The 15,495-nt window shown below is 41.0% G+C and overlaps 1 protein-coding gene across 2 annotated transcripts in view; it reads right to left on the reverse strand.

Annotated features, from left to right (window-relative positions):
* Positions 1-14,192, reverse strand: part of gorab (golgin, rab6-interacting) — a 46,184-nt gene extending 31,992 nt beyond the window's left edge. The window contains exon 1 of one of the 2 annotated variants that reach the window (XM_043699490.1): positions 14,035-14,192. In XM_043699490.1, the coding sequence (XP_043555425.1) occupies positions 14,035-14,092 (58 nt within the window). In that variant the 5' untranslated portion in view covers positions 14,093-14,192. The remainder of the gene's footprint in view (positions 1-14,034) is intronic. The other variant, XM_043699495.1, reaches the window with a different exon arrangement.
* Between the last annotated feature and the right edge of the window lie 1,303 nt (positions 14,193-15,495).

Raw genomic sequence — 15,495 nt, forward strand, 5'->3', positions numbered from 1 at the left:
TTCCTGAAGAAGGGCTTATGCCCGAAACGTCGATTCTCCTGTTCCCTGGATGCTGCCTGACCTGCTGCGCTTTTCCAGCAACACATTTCCAGCTCTGATCTCCAGCATCTGCAGACCTCACTTTCTCCTGTCACATATAGGCCAAACCGAGGCAGGATAGCTGAATTCCTTCTCTAAAGTACGTTAGTGAACCAGATTTTTATTTTAAAGAAAACAAACAATGATAGTAGTCACAACCACGTTACTGAGACTAGTTTTATATCCCAGACATACCAATTGAATTGAACATTTCACTAGTTACCTTGATGGGATTTGAACCGCACAGTATTATCCTCGGCCTCCGAGACTGTTTGTCCAGTGACATTACCATGATCTTAATATGACATTACAGTCTCCCCACATAAAGAATACAGGCAATATTTTGAAGGCAGCCAGGTGTTAGAATGTTTAAACATATCACAGGCAGCGTTCAAAGGAGTAGAATGGCAGCAAAAGGTGGGGTTGTGAGTGAGAAGAGTAGGGGCAGCAAAGCTGATCACACATCAATTTAAGTGTATTGTGTCTTGAAATTAAATGCTTTTCTTAAATGCTATGATTTTATATTTAAACACAGCAGTAATTATTCAACGGTATTGTTGAATTCTTCTAATTCTGCTTGTGAGAGTCTAAATATCCCACATGTTATCATGAATAGCACTCATTCACTTTGACCCTATCTGGATACTCAGCATATCTGCCTTGCATTGTCCTGCCTTGCCTTGCCTCCTCAGCCAGATTGGAGGGTCATATTACAAAGAAGGAATCTCATCATTGTTGCTGTTAGCAGGCCATCGTCAAGTCAAGAGGATGGTCTTTACTCATGGGTCTTGAGTAAGTCAAGGGCAGCCTTTGATATCTGGATTTGGCAACTGTCAGTGAGGCACCTGGGTTGGTCAGAGTAAAGGCGCTCTCCACTTAAGGGACAAGGAGCAGAATGTTGGGTAGCCCACCAACCGTCCTGAATCTTTGTGCCTGATTGAGGGTTGCTTTTCTCCTGGAATGAGGCACCAAACAGATATTAAAATATATGCAAATGAGTAGCACAGCTGTATTAGTGGGGTAGTATCTCAAGCAGGTTGAGTAGGCAGAGCAGAGGGCATGTAGGGTGTCAAGGGTTTGATTGGGTGACAGTAAGTGATGGAAGATAATGCAGACATTATTGACAGTGGCACAAAAGCCTTGGTGGGAGGTGGATATAGTAACAGAGATACAAAAAGAGTATGAAGTATCAGTGAGAAGAGGAGATAATTACATTGGTGGAGTGGAGAAGGTCGTTGACCTTCATCCTACACTGTATGGCATTGCTCCAAACACCCGAGACTACCTTGGACCACCTGGTTGGGATGGTGTTGAGTTGTGATTTGTATTGCAGATTTTGGGGAGGGAGCTATTGCCTCAGCACCATCCCATGCAACAGGACCTCCGGGCCTCTCCCTGCACTGTAAGGTGCAGATTTTCTTCAATTTGCCACGTCCAGGACAAATATCAGGAATGATGCCCGATAGCCCAGCCTGACATTACTTCTCAAAACCTAAAATGGGTTTTTAAAGATGGCGCAGAAGCAACAGGTGCTAGTCCTTTGATGGATATTCACTAAAATGACAAGGTGCTATGGGAACAGTGCATGCTAATTTGCACAAAAATTTAACACGAGGGATGCCAGAGGGATGGGATAGGTAGCACAGAACACTGTAGTGCAGTATAGGCCTTTCAGCCCTTGATGCTGTGCTGACCCGTGGAACCAATCTGAAGCCCACCTAACCTACACTCTTCCATTACCATCCATATCTATCCAATGACCTTTTACATGCCCTTAAAGTTGGCGAGTCTACTACTGTTGCAGGCAGGGCATTCCAACCCTTTCTACTACTGAGTAAAGAAACTACCTCAAACATCTGTCCTATATCTACCATCTTTCAATTTAAAGCTATGTCCCCTTGTGCTAGCCATCACCATCCGAGAAAAAAGGCTCTCACCGTCCACCCTATCTAACCCTCTGATCATCTTGTTTGTCTCTATTAAGTCACCTCTCAATCTTCTTCTCTCTAACGAAAACAGCCTCAAGTCCCTCAGCCTTTCCTCATAAAACCTTCTCTCTATACCAGGCAGCATCCTAGTAAATCTCCTCTGAACCCTTTCCAAAGCTTTCATGTCCTTCCTACAATGCGGTGAGCAAAACTGTATGCAATACTCCAAGTGTGGATGCACCAGAGTTTTGTGCAGCTGCAACTTGACCTCATGGTGCCGAAACACAATCCCTCTACCAGTAAAACCTAATACATTGTGCAGCTTGACGGAAGTGGGTACTGCAAATACTGGAGATTAGAGTCAAGATTAGAGTGGTGCTAGAAAGGCACAGCAGGTCAGTCAGCTTTTGAGGAGCAGAAAAAAATCAACATTTCGGGCAAAAGCCGTTCATCAGGAAAGCTCCTCGGATGCTGCCCGACCTGCTGTACTTTTCCTGCACCACTCTAATCTTGACACTGTACACTTGGCAACCCTATCAACCTGGTGGCAACTTTCAGGGATCTATGCACATGGACACAGATCTCTCTGCTCATTCACCAAGAATCTTACCATTAACCCAGAACTCTGCATTTATGTTACTCCTCAAGTGAATCAGCTCGCACTTTTCTGCATTAAAGTCCATTTGCCACCTCTCAGCCCAACTCTGCCGCTTATCTATGTCCCTCTGTAACCTGCAACATCCTTCCACACTGTCCATAACTCCATTGACCTTAGCGTCATTCACAAATTTACTAACCCATCCTTCTATGCCCTCATCCAGGTCATTTATAAAAATGATAAACAGCAGTGGCCCCAAAACAGATCCTTGCTGTACACCACTATTAACTGAACTCCAGGATTAACATTTCCTATCAACCACCACCCATGTCTTCTTACAACTGGCCAATTTCTGATCCAAACTGCTACATCACCCTCAATCCCATGCCTCCATTTTCTGCAATAGCCTACCATGGGGAACCTTATCAAATGCTTTACTGAAATCCATATACATTACATCAACCGCTCCACCCTCATTAGCCTGTTTGGTCACTTTCTCAAAGGACTCCAAGGTTGTGAGGTACAACCTACCCTTCACAAAACCGTGTTGACTATCCCTAATCAAATTATTCCTTTCTAGATGCTTATAAACCCTATCTCTAATATTCCTTTCCAAAACTTTACCTACAACCCAAGTAAGACTCACTGGTCCATAATTACTCTCTACTCCCCTTCTTGAACAAAGGGACAATATTTGCTACCTCCAATCTTCTGGCATTATTCCTGTACACAATGATGACAAAGCTCAAAGCCAAAGGCTCTGCAATCTCCTCCCTAGCTTCCCAGAGAATCCTAGGATAAATCCCATCCAGCCCAGGGGCTTACCTATTTTCACACTTTCCAGAATTGCTAACACCTCCTCCTTGTGAACCTCAATTCCATCTAGACTAATAGCCTGTATCTCAATATTCTCCTCACCACCATTGTCTTTTTCTTATGCGAACACTGATGAAAAATATTCAGTTGCTAATGAAGCAAGCTTGGTAATGAAGAAGATGACTGACTGAGCCTCCTGGCATTCCCTCCAAAAGAAAAACTCAACTTGGACTTGGGCAACCCTGTGAAATTCAGCACTCTACGTTTGTGCTGCTGTGGTCACTACTGCTTCAGAAATACTTCAGTTTTTTTCCCCCCTTCTTTGTCTACATTATAGTAATCCTTACATTTGCTGTGAAACATTTTGGAACAATGATTAAATAAGTTGAAGAATATTCAATTCAGTATTTCTTTTCCTGTATCTTTTAATTTCTTTATTTTTTCTCAGTGATTTTCAAGTTAAGTGCCAGTCGGGTATGGCAGTGAAAGAAGCCACTAATGAATGGGTGCAGATATTGTTCCAATATGGGAAGCGGGAGGGAAAATGCAGGCCCTCGGTGACTCCTTTCCCAATCCAAATTTCAGTTATTCACATTTCCTTCCCTCATCTCTGTTTGCTAAGGTCTTTTTCCTGGGGTGGTTGTGGGAAAGAGTCCAGAACTCGAGGGCATAGGTTTAGGGCAAGAGGGAAAAGATTTTTTAAAAAAAGGACCCAAGGGGCAACGTTTTCCACATAAAGGGTGGTGCATGTATGCAATGTGCTGCTAGAGGAAGTGGAGGAGGGTGGTACAATTACAACATTTAAAAGGCATCTGTATGTATTTGTGAATATGAAGGGTTTAGAAGGATATGAGCCAAGTGCTGGCAAATGGGACTAGGTTAATTTAAGATATCTGGTTGGCCTGGATGAGTTAGACCAGAGGGTCTATTTCCATGCTGTACATCGGTTGACTCAATGATTGTGACTCTGACTCGGCTGTTAGAGGTAGGAGGGTATTCATTTCAAACATAAAGAACAGTTAAGCCGGTGTGCAGTGTAAATGTGCACTTTAGTTACCATGCAATAGAACATCTTGATTCCAATTCTAACTGACTACTTCCCCTTTTAGGCCATCTGCTCAATCCTTATACCATTCACACCTATCAGTCTTTCTTGCTTGCACTTTGCTTAACTCTACTTTCATTCCCTTCGATTCCCCCAGTCAGTTTACAAGAGCCCAGATTTTCCTTTACAAAGCTTTCCTATCTACTTACCTTGCTTTTCAATTCTCTCAAAGCTGCTTTCCTTTCAAAGTTCAAATTATAGAAAAAAAGTGGCTAGCCCTCCTTGCTCACTAACAACAGCAAGATATGCAATGACATTCCATCACATATCACAGAATTTACTGTGTCCGAGATGAAAGATACCAAAGTTCTTTTTCACTCCCAAGAAAAGTACATTAATAAAAGATGGTCTCAAGCCTCAGCTGTAGAAGTAATTTTTTAAAAACTTTAAAATGCACCAATTTGAGTTATTTAAAACTCTTTTATATTTCCAACATGAGTAGGTGGCACTAGCACCTATTTGATACAATTTATTCAAAAGTTTAGTTTCAGTTCAGAGAAAATTATGGAACAGAGTGCAAAAACTGAAAGGCATAAAAGAAACAAACAAACAATCTGCAGTGAATAAGTGACACCACTTGTGAATATTAAAACCCAAAAGTTGTACCAACAAAGATATAAATAAGGATTTTAATGGTTTCCAAAGTTGAATTAACGAGACATCTGCATAAATGAGCCTTTATTACAAAGGGTGTCAAACAAACTTTGTGCCGTGTAGTTGAACTCCAAAGAAGCTAAAGAATACTAAATGTCGACATGAAATAAGGCCACAAAATTGCACAAAGAATAAGTGCTAACTAAATAAAATCATTCTTTTCCCCTGATTCTGCTACAGTAGCTTGAACTGAAATAATTGTTTTTTAATTCTGACAACTTAACATGAGGGCTAATAATTGAGAAATAAATCTGACAAAATTACATTTAACTTTTTTTGAAAACGAATGTTTTATTTATTATCACATATATCTTGGGAGATAGTAGAAAGTGTTCTGCCGCCACAATCTGGTGTCAATTTGGAGGTACAAGAAGAATAAAAGAAAGTACTTTAATGGAGTTCATTTTTACGTGCCAGGGGTCTAAAACACAGCTCTTGGACTTTTGCAGGGCCTCTGCTCCAGACCTACTGCAGCCAGGAGTCCCTGCACTGCCACCACTGCAGCCAATGCCCCATGTCACCTGCAGTAAAAGAATCTTCCAACCAATTTATAATGGGGAAAAAAAACTGTAATGATTCAATTTGCATGACACAAAGAGGCAAGAAACTGCTAACAATGGAAATCTGAATTAAAAACAGAAAACGCACATTTCTATCAGCATGTACGAGGAGATTTATGCCCAAAACATTAATCTTTCTCAAGATGCTGGAAAACATCCAAGTTCTTTTATGGGATTAAATAGAACAATCTGCTGCATACCTCTTCTGCTTTTAGTACATTCAATGATGTTATGAAGATTATGACTTTTCTGAAACAGATTGTATTTCTACCCAAATTTGCAAATTTTCAGGAAAAGGCTGTCAGTAGTAGCAACTTTTGTTCTTCTGTCATTTTCAACTGTGTGAATGCAGAACATCAAGTAAAATACATGGGTACAGTCTTTATGACTTGTAATTGAAGCTTTGTAAACATTTGCCAGCCAACTGGCTTCTTTGAGCTATATTATTCATTTGGACAGGTATTTTTAAAGTATAGTATTATACAAAATATATGCAACATAGAGGCAGAGTGATTGGCACTATTTCTAGATTTTGCTGAACCAAACCCCTTTATAATATTTATTATGCGGTGGAGCCATGATGTCGCTAAGACCCCAAGAATTACTTAAATTATGGCACAGGTAGAATATGGGAGACAGACAGCCTGGCACCCTTTTTTACAATGATCTGATGCCAATCTTTCATCGTGCACTAACAGACTTAGTACAAGCCTGTATTTGTAGATTTACTGTCTATGAACTATTAACCCATACTGCACCATAAGGTCTTACTGCTTTAATGTGCAACCGCTCCTTGGGCAAAGAACTTCTCTCAAAGTACTTGAATAAACCTCCCCTTACATGCCGATAGACATTGGCGTTTTCTTTTTTTAAAACTCAGATTTCTACTGTTAGTAGTTTCTTGCCTCTTTCTGTCATGCAAATTGAATAATTACCAGTTCATTTTTTAAATATTTTAAGTTTGCAATGTTGTATCTTCAACTGGTTGACAACAGTGCTTTTGTACTATTTTTCACCCATTGTGACACCAGTCTTCTGTATTTTGGCCTGGTTTCAAAACTGAACTAACTGTAATGGCGTCTCTTAACTGCAATTATGGCAGGTATCACTTCTACATTCTGGTTTATGCTCAACACAGCAACTGAGCTCTATACATTAGATATAAAGCACAAAATCAAGTGGTAGATGATGGTACAGTTACAGCATTTTAAAGACATTTGGACAGTCGCATGAATAGGAAAGCTTTAGAGGGACATGGGCCAAACACAGACAAAAGGGATTTGTTTAATTTGGGAAACCTGGTCAGTATGGAAAAGTTCAAAGGATCTGTTTCCATGCTGTATGACTCTGACTCCTGTACAAAGTCCGCTGGCCATAAATACTAACTTTTTTGCTTTCAGAATTGTTTTCTGCTCTTGCATGTTAGCTTTTAGTGACTTTGAAATGAAACACTTAGATTGCTTTGGCTGTCATTTTCTGGCCTCTCAAATCTTTAAAAAATATTACACTTCCACTTGTCTGGCCAAAGTAACCTCTTCCTTATCCGGATATTTCTTCTACTACGCTCCAGCCTACTCACTCAGATGCCCATTAATTTCTTCGCATCTTTCTCAAATTGTATTCCAACCAAGTTTTGAATTATGTGCAAGTTTGGAAACATTACAGTTGGCACCCACATCCAAATATTGATATAGATTTTGAACAGCCAGGGCCCAAGCACTGACCCTTGGGTATATTTATTTCTACTACTCTACTTTTTGCCTCAAACAATGCTGTTATGATCCCAATTGATAGTTATACTGGATATTTCAGATTCCAGAATGAAATCTGCTTTGATAGACCCATATCTTATTTTTGCAATTTGGTTCATGTTGAGTCACTGAATGTACATCAGCTGTCAATGTACTTTTTTTAAACAAGGGTAAAAAGCAAAGCTTTACATCTTATTATAAAGTATTCAAAAGAATGATTTACCCATTTCCTTTTTCAGCAATAACCTTAACAGGCCCTCAGCCCTAGTGAAGTGCTTTCTTTAAAACTTCATTCGAATTGGAGACTTTACTGACATTTTCTTTTTGCGACTTTCTGCACATTGATCAGATAAATTATTTTCATTACTGTCTCTCCCCGAGACCACTTCCTCTGGTATTTCATTCCACATATGAATCGCTGATAAAAAGGGCCTGAGGGACAAGTTTAAGTTCTTCTCCTCTCACCTTAAACATGTGCCCCCTAGTTTTGAACTCCCCCACCCTCCAGAAAAGATCTTTGCTATTCACCTTACCAATGCCTCTCATGATTCTATTAGTAAAGAAATCTTACTTCATTTGTACAGAACAGAGACTGCATCTGGAGTATTGTGAGTAGTTCTGGTTTCCCATGTCAAAAGGAGAATGTACTTGGTGGGGAAGCAGACAGTGTGCAATAGAAGTTTACCAAACTGTTTCCTCCAATAGTGGACTTTCTCTGTGGAAGGTATTGGGGAAACTGGGCCTATCTTCAAGAATTTAAAATGAGAGGCAACCTCCTAGAAAATGCCTAAGTTCCTGAAAGGGATAGACAAGAGATGCAGAAAAGATGTTTAATGACAGCGGGATCTTGAACAGAGGGACACAATATCAGAGTAAAAGTAAAGCCACCTGCAGGCCAAGATGATCAGCTTCTTCACTCAAAGGATGGTGAAACTTTGTGGGAGCACAGTCATTAACTAAGTTCAAGACAGATTTAGGGATTTCCAATACTTATGACAGAGTCATGAGATGTACGCATGGTAACAGACCCTTCAGTCAAAATCGTCCATGCTGACCAGATATTCTAACCCACTGGCCAGCACCCGGCCCATATCCCTCCAAATCCTTCCTATTCATATACCCATCCAGATGCCTTTTAAATGTTGCAATTGTACTAGCCTCCACCACTTCCTCTAGCAGCCCATTCTACACTCGCATGAAAAAGTTGCCCCTTAGATCCCTTTTATATCTTTCCCCTCTCACCCTAAACCTATGCCCTCTAGTTCTGGACTCCCCGATTCCAGGGAAAAGACCATGCCTATTTACCCTACCCTTGACCCTCATGATTTATAAACCTTTATGGAGGTCATCCCTCAGCCTCTGATGCTCTAAGAAAAACAGCCTTAGTCTATTCAACCTCTCCCGATAGCTCAAACCCTCCAACCCTGGCAACATCCTTGTAAATCTTTTCTGCACCCTTTCAAGTTTCACAACATCCTTTCTACAGGAGGGAGACCAGAATCACACATAATATTCCAAAAGTGGCCAAACTAACATCCTGTACAGATGCAACATGACCTCCCAACTCCTATACTCAATGCACTGACCAATAAAGGAAAGCATACCAAACACCTCCTTCACTATCCTATCTACCTGTGACTCCACTTTCAAGGAGCTAGGAGCCTGCACTCCAAGGTCTCTTTGTTTAGTAACTTTACCATTAAGTGTACAAGTCCTGCTAAGACTTGCTTTCCTAAAATGCAGCATCTCGCATTTGTCTAAAATTAAACTCCATCTGCCACTTCTCAGCCCATTGGCCCATTTAATCAAGATCCCATCATGGACTATAGCGTGGGAATATGGTGTTGACGAAGATCATCAACCATGATAGATAAATAATGGAAATTCTTTACATTGAAAATCTACTCAGCTCAGTGATCACACTTGCTTTGCATTCAGAAGGTTTAGGTTAAATCATTACTACAGCAACACATTGGCAAGACTGATACCTCAATACAGCTCTGTAGAATTGCTTGACTCAGATCCCAATGAATTAAATTGCTAACTCAGTCACAAAGATCAGTGTAGGATCTCTGATTTTGACTGACATTCTTTTTTCAAACAATGTCAGACAAATTGTTTGTTCTTTCACCCACGCACCTTTATCTTGCATTATCTTATGCACAAAAAAGGTTTTTGATTCACTCCAAGACAATGTTTCATACACTGTATGTAAAGCGATTTAGGGTGTGCCAATGACAAAAGGACTACTAAAATACAAATTTGTTTGCCCTTGTACTTCAGGTTTTGTAGAAAATATCAGTGGGATGAAAACTGTAATTGCAGTCTGTAATTGCATCTCTTCAATTGGAGTTCGCAGCTTTTAAAAGTTAGGTGATGCAAAATCAATGGCAACTAATTTTAAAATCAGGTTTCAAAGCTTGCAGTCTCATTCTTAAAAGTTTCAGACTCTCAGACAACATTGAAACATTTGTTATTCTGCTCAACATGATTCAAGAACATCAACTGCTGCTGAATCATGTCTGGTATTTCTCCCTCAACCTCCACCAGCAAAAAGTATTTTCAAATCTTTGTATACAAAAGTGATGCTGTGCTTGTTGTAATAAATTATACTTTTGAAATGCAAGTTAAGCCATAAAAAGAGGCTTAAAGGGTGAAGAATTTAAATCCTATTCCAGGATTTTAATACATCATTTCAATACTAGAACAGCACAGAATATTTCAAATGTTTCATCATTTGGAAACTAGGTTAAAACATGCCTATCCTTTTACTATTGTTTAAGTAGGGGTTGTTGTTAATAAAGCAGAAATACTCTCTGGTCAATGTCTGTACTTCAGAAGTACTTCATTGCCTCTAATTGGTTTGGTATACACTGCAGTCATGAAGAGTTCCATACAAATGGGAAATATTGCAAGTTTTCCCTTTGTTACACTGTCATATTACTAAGCATCACCTACTTAACCGTAAGTAGGTCAACAATAGCAAATACCTCCCTGAAGGATATTAATGATGCAGGTGAACATCTAAAATTTGAACAATTTTTTTCTGGTGCTATTGCAAATTCAGATTTATTGAGTTTAATTTTACAATTAGGACACCATAATCATTCATGCACCATGTCTTGTGATGCTATTCAAAGATGAGTGAGAGAATTCTAGCCAACGATTATAGCATGGCAAGCCTACACCAAAGCTTTAATTTGTGATTCATCTCAGGGTGGACTGTGAACCCTTGCTTGCGTACACTGCTATGTCCCGTTTACATGACTTAATGACCATACTATAAAACCCTATAAGCACTTTTAGGCCTGTCCTTCATGAAACACACAATATAAATACATGTTCTTTCTTCCCAATAATCAAAACATTTAGATTAGATTAGATTAGATTAGATTACTTTACTTTACAGTGTGGAAACAGGCCCTTCGGCCCAACAAGTCTACACCGACCTGCCGAAGCACAAACCACCCATACCCCTACATTTACCCCTTACCCAACACTACGGACAATTTAGTATGGCCAATTCATCTGACCTGCACATCTTTGGACTGTGGGAGGAAACCGGAGCACCCGGAGGAAACCCACGCAGACACGGGGAGAATGTGCAAACTCCACAGAGTCAGTCGCCTGAGGCGGGAATTGAACCCGGGTCTCTGGCACTGAGGCAGCAGTGCTAACCACTGTGCCACCCACTTGATGAAGGCTGTCACCTATTGAGGACTTCAGTGATGCCAGACCATCAGAGCTATATATACCAATCATATTTACAGATTGTTTTGTTCACTGTGGAACAATAGAAGAATGGTAAATCACCCTAAAACACAGTAGGCAACCTCTGCCAGAACAGCAGCCAGAAAGATCCAGGAGGAAAACTCTAACAATAGTGGAGGAATATCGGAACAGTTACAGGATAGATGGCTTTTGGCATGATACATCTGTACTGGGCCTCTGAAGGAACAACTTACTTCATGACACTCCCCTGCCTTTTCCCTTAGCCAAGTTTTTCCATTTCAAATATGGGATAAATATAGGCCAAGCGCAGACAGGTGGAATTAGTTTAGTTCAGTTTGGGATTGCGGTTGGTCGCATTGGACCGAAGTGTCTGTTTGTGTGCTGTATGACTATGATTCTGTAACTATCTTCAGAACATCCTAGGTAAGGTATTTCACAGCCACAGGATTAAAGTTTTTCTCATGTCACCAAATGTTGCTTTCACCAGTAACCTTAAATCTCTGCTGTTTCTCTCAATCTTTCCAATGGGAATAGTTTCTCATCTACACTGTAGACAGACTTTATGATTTTGAATATCTAATATGAAATCTCCTCTCCGAGAACATTTCTAATTTCTCCAGTTAATGTAACTGACATTCCTCACCCCCAGATCCATTCCCGTGAATCTTCTACACCCTATTCTCATGTCCTTAAAGTAAAGTGGATACAATCCCGTAATTGAGGGCAAACCGATATTTTATACAATTTAACATAACCTCCTGCTTTTGTACCCTGCCCTTATTGATAAACCTAAGATAGTACATATTTTCTCATCAACCTATTCATGTTATTTCAAAAATACACTTTATTCATAAAAATGTTTTATGTACATAGTCACCAGAGCACTTCAATTCTATACAGTCTTCACATGTGTAGATAAACAAACTCAAGGCATTTACTTATTCAAGACTATATTTACAACATCAGGTGGGTCCAATAACTGAACGTACCCACATTGTACTTTGGCAGAAAGACCTTACATGATGGTCTTTCCCCACTGTGCCTTGGCGGCAGCTGCCCCAAACTTTAATGCATCCCTCAGCATACAGTCCTGGACCTTGGAATGTGCCAGTCTGTAACACTCGGTCGAAGTCAGCTCCTTGCTCTGGAAGACCAAGAGGTTTTGGGCAGACCAAGAAGAGTCTTTCACAGAGTGCATGGCCCTCCAGTTGTAGTTGATGTCTGTCTCGGTGTGTGTCCTGGCAAACACACCATAGAACAGAGTCCTGAGTCACAGATCTGCTCAGGATGAACATTGACAAAAACTCTCTCCAGACTTCCTCTGCAAAAGCACATTTCAGTACGTGTAAGACACACAGTCTCTTACACCCCCCACCAGCCACTTTGAGGGTAGGGTGCCGTGGCAGTGTCCAGGTGTACATGAAGAATCTGACAGTTAGCATTCTTAGATACCTCTTGAACATTGGCTTCCTGGCTCAGAGGTAAGGAGAAAGTGAGGTCTGCAGATGCTGGAGATCAGAGCTGAAAATGTGTTGCTGGAAAAGCGCAGCAGGTCAGGCAGCATCCAGGGAACAGGAGAATCGACGTTTCGGGCATAAGCCCTTCTTCAGAGGTAAGGACACTAGTAATGCACCACAAGTGCCCTTTAAGATGTTTTGGGCTTAATCAATGAACAACTTTCTCAACCTACTCTGTCACCTTCCATGATTTATGTACATAAACACAACATCATCCTGCTCCTACACCTCATTGAGAACTGTACTTATATCATCACTCTACACAGTTTTCCCAAAGTGAATTACATCATAATTCTTGCATTAAATTACAACTGCTGCATGCCTGCTATGAAGTTATAAATCATGACAAGATTAATGCAAAATCATGTAACTGATCATATGACTGACTTCAGTAATCAAAAGGACAATACAGTACAGGAACAGGCTCTTCAGCCCTCAAAGCCCACACTGAGGTATTTTTATTACAGCACCAGTTTAGACTGAGCATGAAATAGTTTTAGATTCTACACAAAATAGCTGCTTTTGCTAATCTAAGTTCAGATGGTAAATAAGAAAATTTGCATACAACCATATTCTAAGATATGATTCAGAGATGCCGGTGTTGGACTGGGGTGTACAAAGTTAAAAATCACACAACACCAGGTTATAGTCCAACAGGTTTAATTGGAAGCACACTATTCTAAGCTACTTTAGATCAGTACCTCAATGACCATTTAGTTTTAAGCACAAGATCAAGTCTACACCATTCATTGTCATTCTAAGATGTGTATCATCTGCACAATTTGCATTTGAGTTCTGTAGTCACACAGTCTGCATCATTAATGTATCAGGAAGATTATGAAATCCTAACAACCCATGCTGGAATTGCACTCTAAGTTTTTCTCTAGTTTTAAACAAACCATTCGCCATTAATACACCCTTTATTTGCCATGAAGCTAATTTTGCAGCCATAACGATACGCTCTCAAGCTATAAATGTGTTTACTTTGACGAGTAGCACATCATCAAAACCACTTTGGATTTTCAAGTACACGACATCGATATTGCCCTCGATCTTCTCTGTACCTCTTCAAAAATAAACTAAGTTAGTTAAACAAGACTGAGCCTTGAGAAATCCATGCTGGCTTTTAATTAGCGTACACTTATTCAGGTGATTAGTAATTTTGGCCAGCATTATTGTTTCTAAAAAGTTTCCTGTCACCATATTTAAATTGACTCGCCGAGAGTTGTAGCACTTGGGAATCACCCAAAATCAGAATCAGCATTCAATTCTTACACCACGATTCTTTCGTTTACCTTTTAGCTGTTTTATTCGTGTTAATTCCTCATCCGAAAATCCTGCCCAGCCAGCCATATTTCACACAAAATAAATAAACCCCTAACAGAAACACAGGCTACGATAAAAACCAAGGCCTACTCGCGATGAGCCGATAACACCACTAAAGCACCACGCATGCCCATAGATGACACGTGGCACCCGAGCTAGTGCGCTTGCGCAATACGGGCGCCACGTCCTGGAAACCGCCTCGAGTCGCAAGTATAGGCGGAGTTTCTGAGCGAATGTGGGGACAGCAGATGCCGGAGGTGAGGGTCGAGGTGCTGGAAAGGCACAGCATGTCGGGCAGCATCCGAGGACCGGGAGAATTGACGTTTCGGGCAAAAGCCCTTCGTCAAGGAGTTTCTGGGCGGCCAGTCCTGCACGTGACACCAGCTGGCAACTTGCAGCACGCGAGAGAGCCGTTGGTGGAGGTTTGGGTCACACCTGCGACCTTTGATAAACCGAACAGGGAGCTGGGAAAGCGATAGGCCACGACTGCACTGCAGTGTCAGAGTCTGGCCGACCAAACGATATGGTTAACAGTTTGAGGATCATGTAAGGCTGAAATAAATTGAATCAGAAAGTGCTGGAGAAGCTCTGATTTGGAGATGTTGGTGTTGGACTGAGGTGTACAAAGTGAAAAATCACACAATACCAGGTTATGATCCCACAGGTTTAATTGGAAACACTAGCTTTTGGAGCGCTGCTCCTCCATCGGGTGATTACCACCTAGAGTCATAGAGATGTACAGCATGGAAACACCCATCGGTCCAACCCGTCCATGCCAACCAGATATGCCAACCCAATCTAGTCCCACCTGTCAGCACCCAGACCATATTCCTCTAAACCCTTCCTATTCATATACCCATTCAAATGCCATCTAAATGTTGCAATTTGCCAGCCTCCACCACATCTTCTGGCAGCTCAATCCATACACGTACCACCCTCTGCGTGAAAAAGTTGCCCCTTAGGTCTCTTTTGTATCTTTCCCCCCCTCACCCTAAACCTATTCCCTCTAGTTCTGGACTACCCGACCCCAGGGAAAAGACTTTGTCTATTTATCCTATCCGTGCCCCTCATAATTTTGTAAACCTCTATAAGGTCACCCTCAGCCCCCGACACTCCAGGGAAAACAGCCACAGCCTGTTCAGCCTCTCCCTGTAGCTTAGACCGTCCAACCCTGGCAACATCCTTGTAAATTTTTTCTGAACTCTTTCAAGATTCACAACATCTTTCCGATAGGAAGGAGACCAGAATATTCCAACAGCTGCAACATGATCTCCCAACTTCTGTACTCAATACTCTGACCAATAAAGGAAAGCATACCAAATGCCTTCTTCACTATCCTATCTACCTGCGACTCAACTTTCAAGGAGCTATGAACCTGCTCTCCAAGGTCTCTTTGTTCAGCAACACTCCCTAGGACCTTACCATGAAGG

The sequence above is a fragment of the Chiloscyllium plagiosum genome, chromosome 11, assembly GCF_004010195.1.
Source record: "Chiloscyllium plagiosum isolate BGI_BamShark_2017 chromosome 11, ASM401019v2, whole genome shotgun sequence".
Classification (NCBI taxonomy): domain Eukaryota; kingdom Metazoa; phylum Chordata; class Chondrichthyes; order Orectolobiformes; family Hemiscylliidae; genus Chiloscyllium; species Chiloscyllium plagiosum.